General features: G+C 49.2%; 6 protein-coding genes and 2 non-coding genes across 14 annotated transcripts; 3 read left to right on the top strand and 5 right to left on the bottom strand.

The window, feature by feature from the left end:
• The first annotated feature begins 185 nt into the window (after window positions 1-185).
• Window positions 186-3,549, top strand: LOC6729504 (oxysterol-binding protein 1). The gene is made up of 2 exons (XM_016174750.3): window positions 186-2,188; window positions 2,295-3,549. Exons 1-2 carry the CDS (start codon window positions 584-586, stop codon window positions 3,042-3,044), a joined length of 2,355 nt encoding a protein of 784 aa, XP_016036177.1. The 5' UTR covers window positions 186-583; the 3' UTR covers window positions 3,045-3,549.
• A 168-nt stretch (window positions 3,550-3,717) lies between these two features.
• Window positions 3,718-6,424, bottom strand: LOC6729503 (probable cytosolic oligopeptidase A). Its single transcript, XM_002104775.4, has 2 exons — window positions 6,179-6,424; window positions 3,718-6,121 (listed from the first exon to the last, which is right to left on the bottom strand). Exons 1-2 carry the CDS (start codon window positions 6,280-6,282, stop codon window positions 4,033-4,035), a joined length of 2,193 nt encoding a protein of 730 aa, XP_002104811.2. The 5' UTR covers window positions 6,283-6,424; the 3' UTR covers window positions 3,718-4,032.
• Window positions 6,425-6,535: 111 nt separating this feature from the next.
• Window positions 6,536-8,401, bottom strand: LOC6729502 (inactive non-canonical poly(A) RNA polymerase protein Trf4-2). 2 transcript variants are annotated; one of them, XM_016177487.3, is made up of 2 exons: window positions 6,875-8,401; window positions 6,536-6,823 (listed from the first exon to the last, which is right to left on the bottom strand). In XM_016177487.3, exon 1 carries the CDS (start codon window positions 8,089-8,091, stop codon window positions 6,880-6,882), a length of 1,212 nt encoding a protein of 403 aa, XP_016036176.1. In that variant the 5' UTR covers window positions 8,092-8,401; the 3' UTR covers window positions 6,536-6,823; window positions 6,875-6,879. The 2 variants fall into 2 exon arrangements, with proteins under 2 accessions (XP_016036176.1, XP_016036175.1); XM_016177486.3 differs by having other exon boundaries at window positions 6,536-6,818.
• Window positions 8,402-8,471: 70 nt separating this feature from the next.
• Window positions 8,472-11,238, bottom strand: LOC6729501. Of its 3 annotated transcripts, XM_039295367.2 has the most exons (5): window positions 11,082-11,238; window positions 10,119-11,020; window positions 9,440-10,067; window positions 9,281-9,361; window positions 8,472-9,213 (listed from the first exon to the last, which is right to left on the bottom strand). In XM_039295367.2, the coding sequence occupies exons 1-5, from the start codon at window positions 11,095-11,097 to the stop codon at window positions 8,618-8,620; spliced, it is 2,223 nt and encodes a 740-aa protein (XP_039151301.1). In that variant the 5' UTR covers window positions 11,098-11,238; the 3' UTR covers window positions 8,472-8,617. The 3 variants fall into 3 exon arrangements, with proteins under 3 accessions (XP_039151301.1, XP_016036174.1, XP_002104809.1); XM_016177485.3 differs by having other exon boundaries at window positions 9,440-11,020; XM_002104773.4 differs by having other exon boundaries at window positions 9,440-11,017; window positions 11,082-11,235.
• Window positions 11,239-11,306: 68 nt separating this feature from the next.
• LOC6729500 (ankyrin repeat and sterile alpha motif domain-containing protein 1B) lies at window positions 11,307-15,581 on the bottom strand. 2 transcript variants are annotated; one of them, XM_016177482.3, is made up of 9 exons: window positions 15,421-15,581; window positions 14,935-15,068; window positions 14,107-14,873; window positions 13,653-13,776; window positions 13,067-13,383; window positions 12,151-12,959; window positions 11,853-12,089; window positions 11,666-11,797; window positions 11,307-11,610 (listed from the first exon to the last, which is right to left on the bottom strand). In XM_016177482.3, the coding sequence occupies exons 2-9, from the start codon at window positions 15,036-15,038 to the stop codon at window positions 11,509-11,511; spliced, it is 2,592 nt and encodes an 863-aa protein (XP_016036171.1). In that variant the 5' UTR covers window positions 15,039-15,068; window positions 15,421-15,581; the 3' UTR covers window positions 11,307-11,508. The 2 variants fall into 2 exon arrangements, with proteins under 2 accessions (XP_016036171.1, XP_016036172.1); XM_016177483.2 differs by having other exon boundaries at window positions 13,067-13,341.
• Window positions 15,582-15,797: 216 nt separating this feature from the next.
• LOC6729497 (prolyl 3-hydroxylase sudestada1) lies at window positions 15,798-20,468 on the top strand. Of its 3 annotated transcripts, XM_002104771.4 has the most exons (7): window positions 15,811-15,975; window positions 17,932-18,022; window positions 18,081-18,220; window positions 18,277-18,474; window positions 18,976-19,170; window positions 19,232-19,849; window positions 20,101-20,468. In XM_002104771.4, the coding sequence occupies exons 1-7, from the start codon at window positions 15,921-15,923 to the stop codon at window positions 20,412-20,414; spliced, it is 1,611 nt and encodes a 536-aa protein (XP_002104807.1). In that variant the 5' UTR covers window positions 15,811-15,920; the 3' UTR covers window positions 20,415-20,468. The 3 variants fall into 3 exon arrangements, with proteins under 3 accessions (XP_016036170.1, XP_002104807.1, XP_039151302.1); XM_016174752.3 differs by lacking the exons at window positions 17,932-18,022; window positions 18,081-18,220; window positions 18,277-18,474; ... (1 more) ...; window positions 19,232-19,849; window positions 20,101-20,468 and adding an exon at window positions 16,157-17,833 and having other exon boundaries at window positions 15,798-15,975; XM_039295368.1 differs by lacking the exons at window positions 15,811-15,975; window positions 17,932-18,022; window positions 18,081-18,220; ... (2 more) ...; window positions 19,232-19,849; window positions 20,101-20,468 and adding exons at window positions 16,084-16,100; window positions 16,157-17,833.
• On the top strand, window positions 18,536-18,607 carry Trnad-guc. The gene has a single exon. It is a non-coding gene; the product is annotated as a tRNA-Asp (tRNA).
• On the bottom strand, window positions 18,771-18,842 carry Trnad-guc. Its single transcript has one exon. It is a non-coding gene; the product is annotated as a tRNA-Asp (tRNA).
• Window positions 20,469-22,229: the final 1,761 nt, after the last annotated feature.

Here is a 22,229-nt window from a genome sequence, read left to right as displayed (position 1 = left end):
CCTAATCGATTTGAAAATAATAATCATATTTCTGAATATTGTTTTGGCTTTCTAACGGTACAGTGTTTAAAAAAGATATTTTCAGATTGCACATTATCGATAGCAGGAGATGCATATGGTCCGTTGCCTATCGCCCATCGATATGCGTACGAGGAGAGGCTACCATCCACCTGGTAACACTGGCACGCACACACCTGCAGATGCGCCAGCACACACACACGGAACACACACGCACACAGACGCGCACTGAACTTCCACTACAGTTTCTTTATTTTCTGCAGGAAAATTAGAAGCAAAACGACACGAAATTCGCAGTGAACTCGCGGCGGACTCGCGACCGTAACGTAATCGGAATCTCGCTGGTGATCCGGAGGCCAAGTGCACACTGTGCGATGCTAGCCACTGGCCAGCAATCAGCAGTCGCCGTCCAATAACCAATAGCATTCGAATTTCAAGTCGGAGTTGCGGAACGGAACCAATCCGACCAATCGCCAGTCATCGTACGTGGCGCTATTCGCAGTCTCGAAGCAAGTGCTTCATCCGGCCGGAGGATCGCATACGGATACCGGAACCGGTTGCCATCATGACGGATGCCGCTGGCAATGCGCTGGCCGAGAAGGGCCTACCGGAGATGAAGGGCTGGCTATTAAAGTGGACCAATTACATCAAGGGCTACCAGCGGCGGTGGTTCGTGCTATCCAAGGGCGTGCTGAGCTACTACCGCAACCAGTCGGAGATTAACCACACGTGCCGGGGCACCATATCGCTTCACGGAGCCCTCATCCACACTGTCGATTCGTGCACGTTCGTAATCTCGAACGGCGGCACCCAAACGTTCCACATCAAGGCCGGCACCGAGGTGGAGCGCCAATCGTGGGTCACCGCCCTGGAGCTGGCAAAGGCTAAGGCAATCCGGGCCATCGAATGCGAGGAGGAGGAGGAGACGGAAACGGCGCATGTGGTGCCCAGCCAGGAGATCAGCTCGGTGGTTCGGGATCTCACCGATCGGCTGGAGAGCATGCGCACCTGCTACGACCTGATCACCAAGCACGGAGCTGCCTTGCAGCGCGCTCTCAACGATCTGGAGACGAACGAGGAGGAGTCGCTGGGCAGCCGCACGAAGATCGTCAACGAGAGGGCCACCCTCTTCCGGATAACCTCCAATGCGATGATCAACGCCGGCAACGACTACCTGCACACGGCAGAGGCCCAAGGCCATAAGTGGTCCAAGATGCTACACCACGAGCGCGAGCAACGCCAGCGGCTGGAGGAGATCATCGAGCAGATGGCAAAGCAGCAATCGCAGATGGAGCAGGCCGCCGTACTGGTGCGCCAAAACAAGCCGGTGTCATCCAGCTCGGGCGCCGGCACCGCCGGCTCCTTGGTGACCTCAGATGAGGAGATGGAGTTTTTCGATGCCGAGGAGCACGGCTATTCAGGAAGCGGTCGCTCCCCTGAGTCTCCGGATTGCGAGCGGGGTACCTTTATCTTAAAGATGAACAAACGCCGCAGTAGTAGCGAAGACCAGGTGGAGGGCCATTTGGAGGGCAGTTCCTCGGAGAGTGACGAGCAGAAGCGCACCGTGCAAACGGTGCAGCAGGTGTGCCTGGTGAGTGCGCCGCGGGTGGCATCGGGCGGTCAGGGCGATGACGATGACGACGTGGATAAGGCGTTGCCGGCCAAGGAGAGCGCCGACTCCATCTACGGACGCAACTGGAATCCGGATTTGATCAAGAAGCGACGCGACCGTGTGCCAGATAAACCGAACCACCCCATCAGCCTGTGGGGCATCATGAAGAATTGCATTGGCAAGGATCTGTCCAAAATTCCCATGCCCATCAACTTTAACGAGCCGCTGTCCATGCTGCAGCGCCTGGTGGAGGACTACGAGTACACGGAGATACTTGACTACGCGGCCACCTGCCAGGACGAGTGCGAGCAGCTGGCCTACATAGCCGCCTTTACCGTGTCCGCCTACGCCACGACCACAAACCGCACAGGCAAGCCATTCAATCCGCTGCTGGGCGAGACCTACGAGTGTGACCGGATGGATGACTACGGTTGGCGGTGCCTGGCCGAGCAGGTGTCCCACCATCCACCGGTGGCGGCGCTGCACTGCGAAAGTAAGAACTGGACGTGCTGGCAGGAGTTCTCCATGACCAGCAAGTTCCGCGGCAAGTACGTTCAAGTGAGTATCGGTGTATAGGACTTTATAAACGAAACAAGTGACTCCTGGGATCGGGGTTACTTCTATTACAATGTGATAACCTAATAATGCATTAATTTCGCCACAGGTCAATCCCTTGGGCGGCGTCTATGTGCAATTCCCGAACAGCGGCAGGCGCTATTCCTGGCGCAAGGTGACCACAACGGTGAACAACATCATTGTGGGCAAACTGTGGGTGGACCAGCATGGCGAAATGGAAATCCGGGGATCGCAGGCGGCAGAGGGGCACAAATGCATCCTGAACTTTATCCCCTACTCGTACTTTAGTCGCGATGTGCAGCGAAGCGTCAAAGGCGTGGTAATGAACAAAGACAACGAGGTCAAGTGGGTAGTGCGCGGTACGTGGGACATGAAGATCGAGATTGCCCCGGTGCTCAAGACATCGGGATCGGTCAGCAGTCCAACCTACACCACGGGCGAGTTTAAGCTGGCCTGGCGCCGTCGTCCTGCTCCTCCGGATTCGGACAAGTTTTATAACTTTACCACACTAGCCTGCCAGCTCAACGAAGAGGAGGAGGGCGTGGCGCCGACGGACTCACGCCTTCGTCCCGACCAAAGGCTGATGGAGCAGGGCGACTGGGACGAGTCGAATAAGGAGAAATTGCGCCTGGAGGAGAAGCAGCGCACAGAACGCCGCCGGCGGGAGGCGGAGGCGGAGGAGGCCGCCGCAGAGGGTAGGCCATATCCAGCCTATGAGCCCATGTGGTTCAAGCGCGAAAAGGAGGAAGGAAGCGAGGAATATGTGCACGTTTTCAAGAACACGTACTGGGAGGCCAAGGCGGCTCAGAACTTCGAGGGCTGTCCGGACATATACTAGACAGCAGTAGCCAGCGGAGCGGCCAAGGGAGCAACTGCAGCCACTACCACACATAGCAGCCTTAGCGAATATTCTAAAGTTTTCAGATATCCAGCCTCCACACACAACTAACACAACACAGCGGGACACGCTCCGACTGATTTCGGAGCAGCACATACGCATATTGTAGTACCACACTTTGATCTAGTGCATATATATATATATATATATAAATTAATTCCTGTAAACTAACCAAGTTCAATCCTTACCCCTGCGTCGAAATGTATTTCTTCCTGACTACCGGTTACCCATTTCTAGTGGCTTTCCAACATAGGGCCAAGACAGATGATAGCTCTTAATCCTCGGTTTCTATCCAAACCCCTAGATGTCTTTTCCTTTCCACTGAATGCATACTTCGCCTTTGTTGTGTATATAAATATATCGAACCGAACCGAGCAAGAAGCGAGAGAATATGTTAAATGTTATAAATTTATGCAATTTATTATTAAAGTATTATTTAAATAAAGCAACAACGTGTGTGTGTGTGTTCAACTGGGGTAACTAACGATGTCGCCTGGCGACACCACCTGCACACCTGCGATAAGATCCCGCCTGACTCACGCGATCGCTATCACATAATCCGGCTGCCAATTAGGGTGTAGATCCAACTGCCGACTAATAAATCGTGGAGGCGTAAAGTACAGAATTTTTTTTTTAATAGTTACACTTCCAAAATTGATAAAGCCTTTATCAATCGTTTTTGGTTTTCAGTTTCCTGGCTGGGGGTCATTGAATTACGGCTATACTTTCTTTTAAATAAGTACAAGTGGATCTTGGCCAATAAACAAATATTTAACAGAATACATTTCAAACCTATTTTAAAATATTTTCAAATACTCCAATGCTTACTTTCCCCACTCGAATAGGTCCGGCCTCCAAAGGCTGCCATCGATCAGCATTAGTTGACTACACACAATAGATAACGTTTTAGCGGAACAGAGCACGACCCTCAGTTGTTATCTGTGGTCTGGGAGGGTTCGAATATGTCCAGCGACTTCAGGAGTGCCTCGCCCGACGGGTCGCGACCCTGGAAGCGACGGAACACTTCCGCCGTGGGCACAGATCCGCCGGAGCTGAGGAAGGTCTGCTTGTAGCGCCGGCCAACGACTGCGTAGTTCTCTTCGCTTCTCTGCTCAGCAAAGCTGTTTGAAATGTCGGCGGCTATCAGGCGGGAATACAAGTGACTGAACTGGGCGGCCGCCCAATCTCCGGCAAAAATGTCGGTCAGGGAGCACGGATGAGCGTCCTTCTTGTCCAGCGGCATGCATTGATAAACCGGCCACAGCTTGCGAACCACCTCCAGCCAGAAGGCGTTCGAGCGGTGCAGCTCCACGTCGAGATCCGCCAGGTAGAGGTCCTGGCACAGATTATAGCCAGCCAACTGAGTCTTCAGCAGTCTCATCTTTTGCGAGAGGTTAGCCTCCAATGGCTCACCGCTGCTAAAGTGTCCGGATAGGCTTCGAATCACTGTGGGATCGTCGAGGAAGTTGCTCATTACATGACCGGACACCTGCGAGGCATCCCACTCGATGTTCGAGAGTCCCGCCAAATCGCTGTAGCCCGCTTGGGTGAGCAGATGCTGGAGTCCGCTTCCAAAGGTCTTGAACAGCATCTGCAGATCATCGTATCCAAGGAGCGGCGGCTTGGCATCCGGACTTTGTGGCTCCGAGAAGTTGAATATCAGTGCACAGAGAGGCGTCAGACCGGCAGATTTATTGCTGTTCCGTATGCCCACCATCCAACCATTGTTTCTGCCGAACTTGTGCTCCTTGGAGTAGCAGTCCACATAGAAGCCACCCACCGGAGTGGAGCTATTGCTGGAATCAGCATCGAACACATCGTAGAACTTTACTGCCGGATGCCACACCTCCGCATTGGGCTGCTCAACTATTTGGATGCCGAAGAGCTTTTCGCTCAGCGCAAACATTCCGGACAGAACGCGGGGCAGTGGGAAAAACTCGCGGAGCTTCTGCTCTTGGAGACCGTGCTCCGCCGCCAGTTGCTTGCGCCGCCAGTAGGCAACATCGTAGGCTTCCAGCTTGTATTCACAGCCACTGTCCTGAGCGAAGCTCTGTAGTTTCTCCAGCTCCACACTTTGAGCAGGGCCGGCGAACTTGAGAAGCTTGGCAAAGATCTGCTTAAGGTTATCCACACTGCCCACCATTTTGGTCTGCATGGACATGTCTGCAAAGCTTTCATAGCCCAACAGATTCGCCTGTCGCTTGCGCAATCCGCGTATTTTTTCGAGGTGTGTGCTGTTCTCCAGGGATTTTTCCTGCTGCGAGGATGCCTTCAGTACACTGGCCCTCCAGACGTTCCAACGCTGCAGTCGCTCTGGGCAGTGCTTTAGAAAACCATCGACCACTTGAGGCTGCAGGGTTATCTTCCAAGGACCCGTCATAGGCTGTCCGGGATCGCGGGCTGTTGCCTCAAGAAGCGAAGGCGGGAAATCCCTTACAAGATTGAAGTCCGTAATAATCTGTCCAAACGAGTGCACTGCCATGTTGACCTTGTTCTTGAAGTTGGCTCTCTCTCGACCCAAATGGGTAAGCAGCTCCTTCAGACCATCCTGCTTATCTTTGTCCAGCGTAAGCCCGTTCAGCTTGCCCTCGAGCAGGAACTTCTGTCGCATCCTCTGCTCATCTGGACCGGAATCGGATGAAGCATCCTTGAGTGCCTTATAAACGGTCTGATTGCAGAACTTCGCTGCCCGAGCGTTACGCGCTCGTTCGTGGATGTTCATGTAGGATTTGGTGGGTATCAGGGTAGAATTGCCCAGGTACAGAGCCTTGGCCACACCCCACGTCGTCTCCAGTGGACCCGTCACGGTGTCCAGCTCCCGAAAGATGCTGGCGGCATTTAGCTGCTTGCCACTGTGCAGGTCGCTCTCCAGCGCCTTAACCGAGTTCTCCACCGCCGATGCCTGCTGACCAATGGCGCCCAAGCACATCTCGATGGTGATGTCACTGAAGGCGGGAAGTCCGTCCGGCTTGAGCACGCCCTCACCTAGCGGTCCCTCTTCGCCGATCTCCGGTACCCTGAGGGGATAGCTTTAGTGACTCCACATGTTGAATCCGGCTAATTTTCGTACTTACAGCACTATGTAACCCGGCCGGTTTTCCGTTGTGTGCAGCGGAGCGCTAAACGCGGCCCGGATGAGGGGCACCGACGCTGGGCGCCTTCGCAGGAGATTCAGCATGTCCTAGGTGAAGTCGTTGATCCAAATATATACAATACCGGACAGTTTGCGCCGGAATTTGGAATTCTGAAATGGGGGCCAGCGTTTACACAACACGCCTGGACCAAAAAGCAAGTGACAGCGGCCAGGGTTGCCACCATCAGCGGTGGAGCCGGCAGTGATGCGAACATCACACTATACTCAGTCACTGAATCCAATCTATGCTAAACTGTGACTTCTCAAATTTCATTTAAGTAATTGTAAACAGTTTATATGATTTTACACTGCTTTAATATTTAATATTCTACAATACAATCCTGTTTGCACGTATAATTATGAAGCACAGATATAAATTACATATTTAATTAATAAGTGTCTTATTGTCTATTCTAATAATTAGAATACGTCTATTGTACGATTCGGCATTTTGTGATTTGTTATTTAGCTAATTACATAAGCAGTTGTCGTTATGTATCGAAAAACAATTGTTGGACAATAAATAGAAAATGCAAAAGTAGTCTATAAATTTTGTTTGTTTTCATATGCCGAGCATAAAACTATGCTAATAAAAAGATATAATTAGTTTTTAAAAATCACCGGTGTATAAGCGTACCATTCTTAATTCAAATTAAGGTTTGCAAGGTCGGCATCTATGTCTATTTTCTGGGGAGGATCATCACATCGGCCGAATCCAATAGTAGCCTGCCCGCCCGAGCGCTCATCCTCGGAGGCGGAGGGGGATGTGGAGCCCGCGAGCGACGGTTGTCCAAGGGAATCGGTACGAGGCAATCCCGGTGTCAAAAGATGCTGGAAGTTGTAGTGCACCCAAGCCCGGTAGTTGATTATGGACTGCGGCACCTCTACAATGTTGGCCAATATGGGGCCGACAATCTTGGACGAATCGGAGTCCACCAGCTTCGACAGCTTCACGAAGGCTGCCCCGAATCCTTGCATCACGCCGAGCACCCCATAGGAGCTCCTTCCTATATCGTTGGTCGGCGTCACTGGATCCTCTATGCAAAGCACCGACTGCCAGTTGTTCTCGCCGAGCGTGGAGCGAAGCCGCTCCTTCTCGACGCAACCGCCTTCGCCGAGCACCGATATTCCATACTTGAAGAAGTCAAACTTGCGGCCGTAGTAGTCTAGAAACTGAATTAGCAGCAGGGCCAGCTTACTGTGGTCACTTAAACGCTTGTTGGAGCGCGCATGCTGCTGCAGAAAGCTGATCACCATTAGCGTGAGTGCGTAGGACGAGACTCCGCCGGAGTTGTAGACCTCGTTGAATCCGTGAAGGCTGAGGAACTGCTTGAGCACCATGACCAGCTTGGGCAGTTCAGGAAACTGGCGGATAAAGTCCTTGATCAGCTCGGCGGCCTGTACGCCGGATGCTACGGAGTTGAAGGTCACATCAAACCTGATGCGGGAAATGCGGTCCGTGAACTTCACCACTGGCACGGAGGCCTTGTCGAGGACGGTCACTGTGTCCGGATCAGTTACCCCTTGGCTGACTAGTTCGTTTTGAAGCTCATGCAGCAGTCTGGGGTTCCAGAATCTATAGTACACCACCAGATCAATGTCCGAGTCTGGCAGATTTAGACCGGTCCGAAATGAGCCAAAGAGATCGACGAATGCGCTTGGCCAAATGGAAAGCACCACGTCCTCGATGCGACGCACTGCACCTGCCCGCAAGCAAAACTCCGTTGGCGTGGACCGGATGTAGTTGTAGAACTGCTCGATCTCCTGGTGCAGCAGGCACAGCGCCGGAATCCCATTGCCGTACACCACAGCAGGAAGCTGCCACGGCTTCGCTGGATTCGCTTCGTCACACATTTTGCGTCCCGCGTTTTGGTTTGCGTGAAAAAGGAGACGGAGATAGAAAGAAGAATATGGAACGAGAAACGAAGGAATCTGTAAAACGCGAATAGTGCCGTTATCCGAACTGGAATGCCAACTGATTATTTTTGGTGTATAAAAACGTAGTATTCAAAGTTTAATCAATTTTAATAAAAGGTAACTCAAATTTAAAAAAATTAACACAAGAACTGGCGAGTGATGTGTAATAGGTCTAAGTCCTATGAATTTATGGCTACGAAAAAGTAGGAATGTATTGGAAACAAAAAACAAAGCCTGCTCCGTTGACGGATTCTATGCCGCCAGTGTTGGGCAACGCTCTCACTCGTTTTAAAAAAAGACTGCGGAAAAGTGCAAAATATAAAAATGATAAACAACTTTATTGGAACCAGCAAAAATCAAATGTTTTATGACGAATCGCCGACAAATCTGACACGTTAAAGCAAATTTATATGAATAAGCATAGTAGTAGTAAATAGTAAAATTAAGGATTCAACTTAAGAAACTAATCCTCCTCCAGGTGTCGACGGTGCTGCATTTGGAGTTCAAAACGTCGATTGAGGCGCACTCCGCGGATAAACTCTCCTTTCTCCTTCTGGTCCTTGGTGGTCCTACCCTTGAACATTTCAATGCGCCGCTGGCGTCGCTCAGCCAGCTTGTTGTCGTGCGAATCGGCCGGTCTGCTGGAAAACGTAGCGTTGAATGTCTTCACCGTGGAGGTGGACAAATTGAAAACTGGCTTTGAAGCTACATTGGAAGCGGGAGCGGTGGCCTTCAAAGGCAAACGTGATGAGTTCTGCTTATTGGACGGATGATCCATTACCAAGGTCCGATCGGCGGTCATGTCGATCTTTTTCATTGCTCTTGGACGAGCACGATCCTCCACAGACGAGGTGCTCTGCAGTTTCTTCGCCGTCGATCCTGGCGCTTGCTTCTGTACAGAATTGGTTAGCACCTTGGCGCGTTCCGCCTTGCGTTCGACGTGGTCCACCAGACTCTCCATCTTGGCAAACTGTCTCTCATGCATGGCAGCAAAATTGGGCATCTTGGTGCGCTTATTCACCTTGCTGGGTGTGATGGTTTTGTTTAGCGGTATAACACCTGAGAAGGAAAAAAAAACGTTAATTAACACGAACCGAACAGAACAGCTTTAGTTTTCTATATATACCTCTATTGGGCTTGGGGATCCTGCTCATTTTGCAGCGGTTTTCGTCCAATGACTTTGAGCGCCTACGGCGATTATTGACATCTGGAATTATACGTTTAGAAGGGGCTAAGGATAAGGCTAAGGCTAAGGATTAATGGTTATCCATTAAACAGAACTTACTGCTCTTTTTAAGTCCTGTCCAGCGCTTATCAATGTCCTCGACATTGGCAATCTCAATAGGACTCTGAAAGGATACAGTTCGTGGCATGGTGTCGTTCCAAATGCTGGCTGACTTGGAACGTTTGCGTGTGTTTTGCGGTTGATCTTCTTTAACCTCGTGATCATGGTGAACTGCCTCCGCTGTTCCTGTAAAGTTAAACATCGGCCTTGCCTTAAAGGGCGTAGGGAATCGATAGCCCTTCGATTTCTTCGACTGTGATACATTTGGCGAAGCTACAGCGGCTAGATCCAAAAGGGTTTGGTCCTGATCATCGGATGTAGTGAGCACAACTTTAATGACCGGCTTCTCCTCCGGAATTTCGGGCTTCGGAGCGCAAACAACAGGCTGCATATCGGTAATGCCGACCAGTATAACACTTGCATCGAGGTCGGAGGAGATAGCCTCTTTCTGCTTGTCCGGACTAACAACCAGAATAACACTTCCATCCAAATCTTTCTTGTCTTCTGCATCGTATGTGGTATTGAGAGGCGACTGATTTGGTTCATCGAGGTCTTCACTTTCCATCAGTAGTGAGGGCATTTCTTCCTCTGCTTGCTCATCTACGGCATTAGCTACTTTTAGTTTATCTTCAGCTGCTATTTCTTTGTCTTTATCAAGCGCAGCTGGTTTTGTTGCCTCATCTGCTTGCTCATCTTTCTCTTCATGTTTCTGACCATCCTTATCGACTGCACTCGTTTGGGCTTCATATTCAACTACCTCTGCGTTTGTTTTGGTTTCTCCACCTTGAATATCCTTCCCATCTTCTTCCTGGCTCTCCACATCCAGTGGGCATATGCCTAGTTCATCAACATCTGCTTCAGTTACCTTTTGCTCCTTGGTGTCTGGATTTTTAGACGCCCTAGAAGACTTCTTTATCGATATGGGTTGCTCTATTTTCTCTACAATGTCCATAATATTATCTGCGTGTTCTGGATCTGTAGTTTTAGACTTTTTAGAAGACTTCTTCGTGGATACTTTCCCTAATATATCTTCTTGAACCTCTGTAGTTTCTTCAGCACCTTGAGAAGGATCCACCTTTTTCTGTGGGGCCTCCAACTCCTTGACCTGCTCCTCATCATCCTCTGCAACTATGTGCTCTGTTTTCTGCTTCTTGGCGACCATGCGCTTGGACTTGCGACCCCGTTTGCGCGAATTTTTTCCCACCTCTGCGGTGGTCCACTTGTGGACGGCAGGCTTCTCGTCCTCGAGATCAGCTTGAATTGCTTCGGCAATAGCCTTCTTGGCGGATCGCACTATAATGTCATCGTAATCGATCGCTGGACGTACACTTTTCCGGCAACTGCGTCTCGGAGTTTCGGTGCTTTGGCGAATATGGCCTGGAGTGCCCGGTGTCTTCGGAGGATCGGGATGCGTGGGCGAATCCTTTTCCGAAGTGGCGTTCATCCGCTTGAGTACCGCTCGTCGCGTTTTCCTGGCCACTGGAGTCTTTGGAGCGTCTGTATTTTCCATCCTCCGATTGGCGTCCTCATCTCCCTGATCGTTCGGCGCCAAGACGCCGACATCGTTTGGGCGATTATCTTCTATAATGAGGTGAGAACAATGTAGGTACAAGCAAGCATATGCCGTTCACTAACTATTTACCAATATTAAGTTCCATTTCTAGCTGGATCCTTTAGTTTACGTTCCAAAATAAAATGCCAATAATATTCAATCTGTACGTTTTTTTTGAAGCTGATCTTGTAGTGTGGCCAGACTGCTCTCTATTTTCAACTAACTGGTATCGATTAATGAAAAATTCGCTAAAATATCCCGCTTTACCGCTAAATTCAAAAGTTTGGTTTTTTCGGCAAAATTAAATAAAAAAAATTTAAAAAGCAATTTTGTAAATTTATTTAAAAACTCTCAAAATACTTAACATGTGAGCTGACTTATGTGAAGCAAAGCCAGCATCGAGATGGCATCAACGACTAGCAAATGAGTAAAAAAAAGAACTTTACGTGTGAAATGCAATGAAATAAATAATAAAAGCCGCGCTCGGTGGCAAATGTTTCACTTTCATGGCTTCGAATTAGCACTCTTCGTTGAGGGACGTACCCTGTCTGCTCAGTGCTAGCTGGTAGGCCACCTCGAAGGCCTGTCCCAGCGTCATGATGATTTCCTTGGCCAGCTCCTGGGAATTAATAACTTGTTAGTATGTTGAGATTCACCAATCCATAAGTACGAACCAAGCTATCCACCATAAAGACGTGACAGTAGTGCAAGTCCTGTTCTTTGGTTATGTACGCAAAGTAGCGCAAGTCCTCTGAGTCCTGGCACACACAATTTATGTTCTCAATGTCATGGCAACAGATGGCAGTCTAAAAGCAAGTTGAGAAATATACAATATATATCAAGGAATTGCAATATGCTCACCTTTTTCTCGTGATCTATGAACTTGACGCCGACGCAGGATACAGCAATGTCCACATTGAGACGCGTCTGATGGTTGGCCGCCTTCAGATACTTTGTGGAGGTAGTGCAGTTTTCCAGCAAGCTGAAATCACTAACACTCGCCGCCGACTTCAAGTTCTCATCGATCTTCAGCTTCTGGATGGATTTGCGTGTTGAAAGGGTTCCTTGCAGTTTTCGAATGACCGTTGAGCCAAGATACTGCAAAACATTTATAGCTTTTGAGTATTTCATTTAAATACTTATGACAAATCATACTCACAAACAGAGAGTAGCGAATTTCGCCATAGATCAGTGTGTATGGCGAGTGGCACCAATTGGAGGAGGCGGCGCTCGGTTTCCTGCCCAATAGCAATTCCGCGGGATCTCGTATGTGCAGGGACTGCCGGGAATCCTCTAAGGACAGGCTTGAAGGATCTTCTATAAGCTTCTCGCCTTCCTGCTCTACTGTGGACACTTCGTTGCCAATGTTCTCAAAAATGGTATCGATTTCAGCCCACACTCGCGACGCGCTGAAGTCTTCGCCCAGCGCTGAGTATCGCTGCTTGGACAGGCTGCGTCTGTGGTTTTGGACGTGGGCTGACCTCACCATGCTGGGTGATTGCAGAAACTCCCTATCTCCCGGCACAGCACCAATGCCATCCACCACATCCGAGCACAAGTTCAAAGTGGATCCTTTGAATAGTCCAGCAAAGGGTATGTCGGCAACGTATTCCTCCACCTGGTCAGAGCTCACTGAGTTGGTGGTTCGAGGGGATTCCGCCGGTTCCAGCAAACTGTTTTTGCGCAAAGTAGCCGGCTGCATGAAGTTGAAGATCGTGCGTTCCGCCTCGGTGACCGTGGGTGGTGGATAATCCGGCGTGGGCGAATGGCGAACCAATCGCAATTTAGTGCCATTACCATTGCTATTATTGTTATTATCCACAGCTGCCACGCAGCTGCCATCTTCTATTGGCACCAGATTCGCATAGTCGTTGTATTCGCCGTTTATTCGAGTGCGTGGTTTAGGAACTGGCGGCGTTGCCAGCTTCATCTCCACGTACGTAGCCACCGCTTGTTGACGCACCGCAGCTGTAAATGGACACAAAACCAGATGTTTATTTGCCTGACTCATTGGATATTAAACTCTAGTGGGATTGATGACTTTCGAGTGAAATAGTTAAGGGTACATTACGTACAGTTGCTACTGGTGCTGGCGGAGTTATCATCGCTGTGGGAGCCGTTCCTCAGTAGATTTATGTACTCGTACGATCTGGAGGGTACGGATCCATTGGAGATGTCGCTGTCCGTTCGAAAGCTGGGCAACATGGGTTGTTTGTACACCGGCTTATAGCTGGACCACAGATTGCCGCCATTCGTCCGAAAGTCGCTCATGTTGTCGCAGGACTTCTGGTGCATGATGGGCTTCATTTGCAGGTAATTCTCCGGCGGCTTGGCGAAAATGTCCAGTGAGCTTAAAGAGTGCGAAAGTCCGTTGGCTTGATGATCTTGCTTTCTACATGGTGAGGGGTGAGTAGGTGGTTATGGAAAAGAAACCAAACGAGACCAGACCAGTTAATTGAAGAGACGCACAACCGATTCTGAAGCTGATTCTGATTCTGATGAGTGCTAGGGCTAGTGGGCGTGGACATGAGAGTGGGTGCGAGTGCGAGCGGGGATGAGTGCGTTTTCCGAATGACATGAGCTGCGGGCTAAGTTAATTAGGGTCAGCAGTGATGTGGGTGTGTGTTTCAGTGTCGCTGTGCACAGAGTTGCTGGGCTTACTTCCTCTGCCTGGGCGGCACCTTCTTTCGCTGCGAGTTCTTCTCGTACAGCCGCTTTGGCAGCGATTGTGTGCCGTTCTCTACGACAAGTGGCTTCTGATGTTCCCTCGCCGCTTGGGTGAATTCTGCAAAAGATCGTGGGCGTTAGTGGTTTGGAGGCACCATTAAAGATTCAAATAATAAAGTCAGTTGAAATGGTTATCAATTTTTTACTGTCTGCGCTTACTGACATAGCTTTATATTAGCAATAAAATAATTTCGATCTTATTTGCCTGCCTTCAATAAATAGGGTGTAACATTTATTACAAATAGAGTAAATATATGTTTTGAATTACAAAGCTGTCTGAAGATCTGTATTAACTTTAGATATCAGCAAAGATAAGCAATTGCAGCCACTACACATAGGCTAGCCCCTTTATTGTGTTTCTTCTACCTGGGAAATTACTCATACGCACCGTTTATGGCGCCCACAATGTCGTAGGTCACATGCGGCGGATAATCGGAGAGTATGTCCAGGGCTGTGCGTCCGTTTCCATCGGTGGCGTGTACGTAGATTCCGGCCTTAAGCAGGGTGACCACAACGGACTTTTTGCCACAAAGTGCCGCCTCGTGAAGGGCGCTTCCAGCGTTGGTGAGTATGTTGACATCGACGCCGGCCGCCAGCAGTGTTTCAACCACCTTCTTGTGCCCATTCCGGCTGGCCAGGTGCAGGCAGGTGTGCGTGAAGATGTGCTTTATGGGCGAGCAGCCCAGTAGTTCTTCATCGTCCTCCTCCAAACGCTTATAAGGCAATATGAGGTCGGGATAAACGCGGAGCAAGGTCTGAACCACCTGAAGGCGTCCGAATTGCGCTGCCAAATCCAGAGCCGTTTGAAAACTATTGTTGCGTATGGCGGGATCGGCGCCATACGACAGCAGAATGGCCACCACGGCATTGTGGCCATGTTGGGCGCCAGAGTGCAGCGGCGTCTCGTTCTCGATAGTTTGGGCATTCGGATTGGCTCCCGCAGGCGAGTGCATCAGCAGCATCTTGACGATGTCCTGGTGCCCAGCCCAGGCGGCCAGAAATAGGGGCGTCGAGCCACGTATATCAGGCACATCCAACAGCGCGTTGTGGGAGAGTAGTAGCCGTACAATATTGCTATGCCCATTTAGACAGGCGTGATGCAGCGAAGTGTAGCCATTCATGTCCTGGCAGTTGATGCTGGGACTTCGCCGAAAGCTTTAAAGGAAAACCTGTAGTAAACTAACTGGTATAACAACAGGTGCTGCTGATGACTCACCTGGACAGCGGGCCATGGCGTTTGCTCGAGTGCTCCAGCAGTTTGTCCACCGTCTTGATGTCGCCGCCTCGCGAAGCCTCCAGCAAATGCTGATCCTTGCCCATTGCTCCTCCGTATCCTCCAACACTAGGTAGCTACACAGGAGCAGAAGAACACATGTCAAGTTGATTTAGCTTTTGCTCCGATTCCAACACAATGAGATCATCGCGAGCATACAGAATACCACAGCCCCAGCCCCACTCCCACCCCCCACAAATCAGGTGGCAGCTAGGCAGAATCAGCTGTTTGGCCCTAGCACGCACACACTCATAGCCTAATATGTATTTATACAAAATAGCTGTGAACATTCCACAGTAATATTTTTGTTTATAATATGGAGGGCTGATTGGTGGCTCCGCCTCTTCCAAGGTCATTCCACGGCATTGGGCTGCTCCAATTGGAATTTCTTTCTCACCAGCTAGGTTTTATCTTGAATTTTTAATTTACCGGCTATGTCCACGTCCGTTTCCAAAGTGTACAGCCATAAACGATTCACTATATTTGCCACAGCGATAAGCAATCAACAAAGCTGTGATCTAAACTTTATTTACGTGGAGCCGATCGAGCAATTGTTCGTTACTAATTGGCTAGGGATGGGGGCGTGAGGCGGCGACGAAACACACACCACTCACGCACAATCAGTGCGTAATATAATCTGAAAGTGATTAGTGAACTGTATGCTAATGCTGAATGCCTTTAAAGGTTACATTTCTAAACGTATGCATTCTATGAAAAAACCCCTTTTATTGTTTGAAAAGTGATGCGAGTAGTTTTTAGCTACTAAACTTTAGCTAGGTATTCGATACCGCGTGAAATAAGCCAACTAACCAGCACTTGCATAGAACAACCGATATTTTCGACCGACCATCTCTAGCTGCACAAGCCAATTTTTTTATTTTCCCTGGCAAAGATTCACGTTTTTAACCGAAAATTTGACTCACAGCATTATGGAAACATCGAGCTCCAGTCCAGTAAAGCCCAGGAGAAAAGACAAGGACGAAGGTAAGTGGAAACAGTGAGAAATCTGCCCCAAAACGATAAAGCGAGGTGTGCCGGCACATCGGTGCCTTTGATAACGCGTGTGTTAGTGCTGGTGTGCGTGAAAAACAGCCAAATTAAAGTTTAAGGTATGCCCCTGTTTGACCCGCTTAATGCCAACCCATTCACTATGTTGCCCTTGCAGATGGTCGTGCAGAGCAGGAGGATTCCGCGGACCAGGTGGGCGAGCCGCAGAGGAAACTCTTGCGCCTGGGCGACATCCTTGAAACGAAGGAGGTGCTCCTTAACGAGGCGTATCAGCAACCGGAACTTACCAAATGGCTCCAGACAGCCTGGACGGAGGAGAAGAGCCAAGAAACCAAGGAGAAGCAAACCGGTGCTCAGGTCTTCTCGGATCCCTTTCAAATCTGCCTTTTGCCCGGCATGCTGGAGAAGGGCCAAAGCCAGGCGCTGGTCGCCGAGATCATCCAGAAGGTGCAGTGGTCGCGCAAACAGATGGATTTGTATGAGTTCTACCAGAGCACCGACCTCTCCAACATGCCCGATTGCCGACTGTTGACCAACTTCCTGCAAGTGCTGCGCAAACAAGTGCGTCCCTGGCTGGAGAAGGTTACCAACCTCAAGCTGGACTATGTGTCCGCCTCCTGCAGCATGTACACCTGCGGCGACTATCTGCTCGTGCACGATGATCTGCTTAAGGACCGCCAAGTGGCCTTCATTTACTATCTGTCGCCTTGGGAAGGAGCGGAAGAGTGGACGGAGGCGCAGGGCGGATGCCTAGAGATCTTCGGTAGCGACGACCAGTGCTTTCCACAGTTTCCAGTGCAGCGAAAGATCGCCCCCAAAGACAACCAGTTTGCCTTCTTCAAGGTGGGTTCGCGCTCCTTCCACCAAGTAGGCGAGGTTACCACATTCGACTACCCGCGTCTTACTATAAACGGATGGTTCCACGGCGATACCAATGAGGCCTTCGTGGCCGACTCCCTGCGCGCCTTTCCCCGCCTGAATTACCTGCAACCCGATGGCCTTAATAGGCCACCACTTGGCCTGTTCCTAAACAACGTGTATCTAAAGGGGGCCACTCGCCGGAGCATCCAAAAGCGGATCGAAGAAAACTCCGAGATTTGTTTATATGAGTTCTTCAAGCGAGAGAAATTCGAATTGGCCCGGTCGCAGCTGCTGGCCGATTCGGATACCCTGAAGTGGCGGAGACAGGGACCCGCAAACGCACACAACTATGAAGTGCTGGATTTGACAACAGCCAGAGGCACCATACTGGAACTACTGCAACTGTTCCGTAGCCACGCCATGTTTGATTTGCTGCGAGATTTCACCGATCTGGATTTGGCAGGCACCGATGCCGAAAGTCCAACATGCAGCGTGGAACTGCAGCGATGGTCCCACGGCAACTACACAGTGCTGGGCGACGGTTTGACCAGCGAGGAAAACACTTTGGACCTGGTTTACTACCTGAACGCGGCAGAAGGAGCAGCCGTGATCACATACCTCGCACCCGACGCCGAAATGCCAACAGCGAAAGCACCGGCGGACGGAAGGCGATCGGACTACGATGACGAGGAAGAGGACGATTCCGTTCTGCTTACTATCACGCCTGTGGACAACGCCCTGAACATAGTATACCGGTGCGAGGGCACCACCAAGTTCACCAAATACGTGTCGCGCAACACGCCCCTTGAAAAGGGACCTGTTTTTGTTATTTCGTGCAGCTACAAGGAGTAGCATGTGATCCTGTTTCACAACATGCGCACAATTACTCCTCAAGGACTATTCACATTCATACCGTTCTACTGTACAGAAACTACTTTACATAATAAACTTTATAAAAACACAAAACAAAATATCATAGTTTTTTGTCGAAGTAATGAAGTGTGAATCCAAAGAGCGCTTACGACCGCGATAAATCAGGAACTAATCTAACACTTCTCTTTAACTTTACAGATAAGTTCCGGATCGGGGCTACACTTGCATTTATCGTGGTCATCATTGGAATTGGCGTGCCCATGTGGTGGCGCACCACCACAGTCTACAGGTGAGTCAACCATGTCTGGCGGCGTTTTTCCAATTATACCTAATTGTTGCAATCGCAGAGTCAATTTGCCCTCGACGGAAATTTTGAGTCTGAGTGAAACTCCGATCAAAACGGCTGTGCAGGTGGCCATCTACACACAAGATACCAGTCGTGGCCAGTTGCTCATCGCCGAACTGCAGAGCGCCTTCAGCGACAATGGTGGGTACAACTGCATCATCCATTCATATTTCTAATCGGCGTGCACTTCCCATTAGAAATATGGTCCGTGGAATTCAAGCAGCTATCTCCGACGCCAAAGACCCAGGAAGCACACACGCCTGCTGCTCTGGAGAAGCTGTTGCTGGAGAACCATGTCCAGAGCGTTGGCGACTTCATGTTCATCGAGTGGCCCAAACTGCAGGAGGAGCTGCTACTAACCACCGAGAGATCGGCCCTGATGCGAAGTGATACACGTGAGTCTATTGCAATGATACGGAAACAGTTGTTGGCTTTTTATGTCCGATGTTTTTAAGGTCCTCGATAGTATAGTGGTTAGTATCCCCGCCTGTCACGCGGGAGACCGGGGTTCAATTCCCCGTCGGGGAGAATGAGAATTTTTTTTTTTTTAACCTTTTAATATTGTCCTTTTCTTCTATTATTAAAATTATTCAATTTTAATTTGTATTTTTCAATTCTAAAAGAAGACATCATTATAGCGGATAATTTATTATTTACATAAAAACTGATTCAAAAAAATATCGTTTATCGTCTCCCCGACGGGGAATTGAACCCCGGTCTCCCGCGTGACAGGCGGGGATACTAACCACTATACTATCGAGGAATACGAACGTTTTCGAATACTTTTAATGCCGAATGAAACCCTCTTCTCCTCATTTCAAGGACTGGGCTAAAATTACCCTCATAAATTAAAGATTAGTTAGGCAAACTAATAATGCTGTTTTACCACCTTTTAGCTTCCAACAAAATTGCCCAGCTCCTGCATGCCAAGATCCTGCAGACGTATCGCATAAATCAAATTTTAAGTACCGATGAACGGATGGGCGCAAAGTCGGAAGCTCCGCAACCAGCCTACGATGTTATTGTCTCCGTCCTAAATCCGAAACCGAAACTCACACACGCCAAGTGGAACATAGCAATGGCTGTGAAGAGTAAGTATTGAGGAACTACAAAAAGTCATCACTTACTCATGCCAATTTACATTTTCTACAGCTTACATTGAGCCCTGGTTGGCTAAGGTGTCCGGTGTGTCCAATTACACGGTGCGATCGCAGTGGAAGTACCGAGTGGCCATCGAGGCTGATCTCAAGCAGGTGCGCGACCAGAGCAAGTTGGGGAGACACTACGCCCTCCAGGAAACCGCTCTGCCTCATCTGCTCACATCGATTGCCCAGAATCTGAGCGCCAGCACCACCGACAAGCCGGCCATCAACCTGGTGGTGTACATTCCACCCTGCCACATCGCTCCGCTGCACATCTACAACAGCAAGGATCAGCGGCTGACGCGGAACGACGTAGATGCCTTCATTTCGCCACCGTGGGGTGGCTTCATCATTGCTAATCCGCCAGAGCATGTGTGCCTGTCGGCCATGAGCGATCAAGAGGCAGTTCCCTACCATGTCAGCACCACGGACAACATGCAGGTGATGCTGGACCAGCTGCACAAGCTGCTCGACATCAGCAGTGAGCTTCAGATGGAGGGCGTTAAGGTGGTGGACATCGAGCAACTGGAGCCACGTCGCTGGGAGTATGAAGCATACCTAAGACGCAGTGCCATTCGACACATATCAACAGCAAGCAGCACGCTCCAGAGCCTCATCAAACTGTTGGGTACGTTTTTAAAGATAACAGTGAAGGATGTTTAGTCAGCGTTTTTATTATTATTATTTATTTCTGATATTTTACAAAACTCAGGGCTCTTCGACAATTAAAAATGAACTGTTTGCAATTTCCGCTTTATAATTAAGTAGCTTTTAAATAAGTTTGACGATATTTTTATTGTATCTGTTACTGCTTGAGAAGTTTAATAACCAACTTAATTGGATCATATAATTTAATAATCGCTTCCTTCTCTCGTTTAGATCAAATCAGCTACATTGTGATAGACGACGAGGTGGGTGCCGCCATTACAAATTCCTATGCCGACATCTTGGCCGCCAAGGCTGCCCTTTTGGAACACCGACTGGCGGACGCTTCGGTGCTGGCCAAGCGTGCGTTCGTGGCCTCGGAGCGGGGATTCTTTGACGCCAGCCTGCTGGCGCAGTTGTACTTCCCGGATGAGCAGAAGTACGCCATCTACATTCCGCTCTTCCTGCCCATCATGGTGCCTGTACTGAGTTCCTTCAACATGCTGCGTGGTGTGCTGCAGGCCAGACGGAAGGAGAAGCAGTCGTAAACGAACCGTAACCAAATAGTATCATCACTCATTAAAAGAATATTTTCTTTATAAGCTGTTACTAGTGCGATTTATTGGTTCACTTCGGTTTTACGTAGAACATGTCATCGTCAGAGCCTCGCGGTCGATTAGATTTGCCAGTTCTGTAGTACTCCAGCATATTCAAACTGTAGACTGCCGCGCATAACAAATAGGTAGAAATTATTCGTGCCAACATTTTGGTCTATGAGATCTAACAGAAACCTGGTGGAAATGGATTAAAAACTCAAAAATTTTGATCTGTCATAGAGTTGAATGATTTGAAAACAAGTCCACGTGCCACTAATCTTTTCTAAAGTTTTAAACGTTGGGAGTGCTGCATTTTGATGCCACGGCTGCTGGCGGACCAGCACGGTCCGCTCAGCGTGAGAATGGCGCGTATAGGTCAGGTTCAGCGGCGAGATCGCTGCCGGATGAATGTCAGACGTGGCAGGAGGCCAGCCAGACACGCAGTCGGTGGGTGAGTCATATACGATTATATTGGTAATAAGTCTTGGTTCCGACTGATTTCAAAGTATTATAAACACTTAATTATTATAAACACTTAATTGACGGAATGTTTATGGTATTCTATTAAACATCTTAGCTCATCATTTTTCATTAGTTAGTGATTTAATAGGTTTTCTGTTTACCTTCTTAAATTTATTGTTAATTTGAAAGTATGCAGTGTGCAGTTTTAACAGTTTCTCACAAATATTTGGAATTTGTGGGTATTCTTGAGTTTGAGGTATACATTTTTAAACAAAACAAAGCCATCGCAATTGCATGCCATTGCAAATGCGCAGATGAAGGCAAACGAAAAAGCTACAAAAATGCGGCTGTCAAAACTCGTTAAACATGGAATTCAATTGGTAATGGGCCCCCAAAAAGGGGATGGAGGGGCTGAGGGCGGAAGACCCTAAAAAAAAAGGGGGCGGGGCCGGGGTCGGCGTCAAACTTTGCGCATTAAAAGTAAACAGTTAATTTTTAATTGCTCACGGCTCGTTGGCTCTCGACAAAAGAGATCTCTCGGCATACCAACATATTCGACAAGTATTTGTCTTCCCAAAGGTTAAATATTATTTTAATGAGCCGCACAGAGCGACAGGGACTTCAGAAGAGACAGAAACCTTTTCTCCACGCGGCCCCAAGACCGCAAAAAGGTCAACAATGTGACTTTTAGCGATCGCCAAATGCCGCCAACCCGCCAGCCAGGCAGCCAAGTGGCTTTGTGTCATGGTTTTTGTGCCATGGCGTCGGCGGCATATGGTGGATCTACCCAAATCGGAGTCTTCGCTGAGTCGGGATGACGCCTATTTGCAGCCCATTGGTAATTGCTGGCCGCAAGGGCCATCTGCATTTCCGGGCCACCGAATTGCTACGGGGATCGTGTATCGTCTTTTCCCACACGCACTTAGTCACGGCAAACCGCACGCACGTAAGAAATCAATTGAAACGGACTCGATTTTCGAGTTGAGTTGAAGATTTGGAGCTTCGGAGTTGGCCAGCCGAAGGCTAACACAATAACGAAACTAATTTTGATGCGGTTGTTAAGTGTTGCCAAACACCCAGGCAGCTTAAAGTGGAAAATGGGCAGAGGAGATTTGTCCGATATAAAGATGTTGCAGACAATGGATGGACTCCGGCACTCTGGCACTCGGGTACAACAAGGCGTATAATTAATAATTGATTGAGCCGCGTTTTCCACAAACAATGAATGACAAGGCAGGCAGCTGCAGTTGCAGTTGAAGAATTTCTTGGCCCGAAAATGGCACAAAGTACTGGGTTCGGAGGAGC

The sequence above is a fragment of the Drosophila simulans genome, chromosome 3R (assembly GCF_016746395.2).
Source record: "Drosophila simulans strain w501 chromosome 3R, Prin_Dsim_3.1, whole genome shotgun sequence".
Classification (NCBI taxonomy): domain Eukaryota; kingdom Metazoa; phylum Arthropoda; class Insecta; order Diptera; family Drosophilidae; genus Drosophila; species Drosophila simulans.
This window is presented reverse-complemented; position numbering and strand designations above follow the sequence as displayed.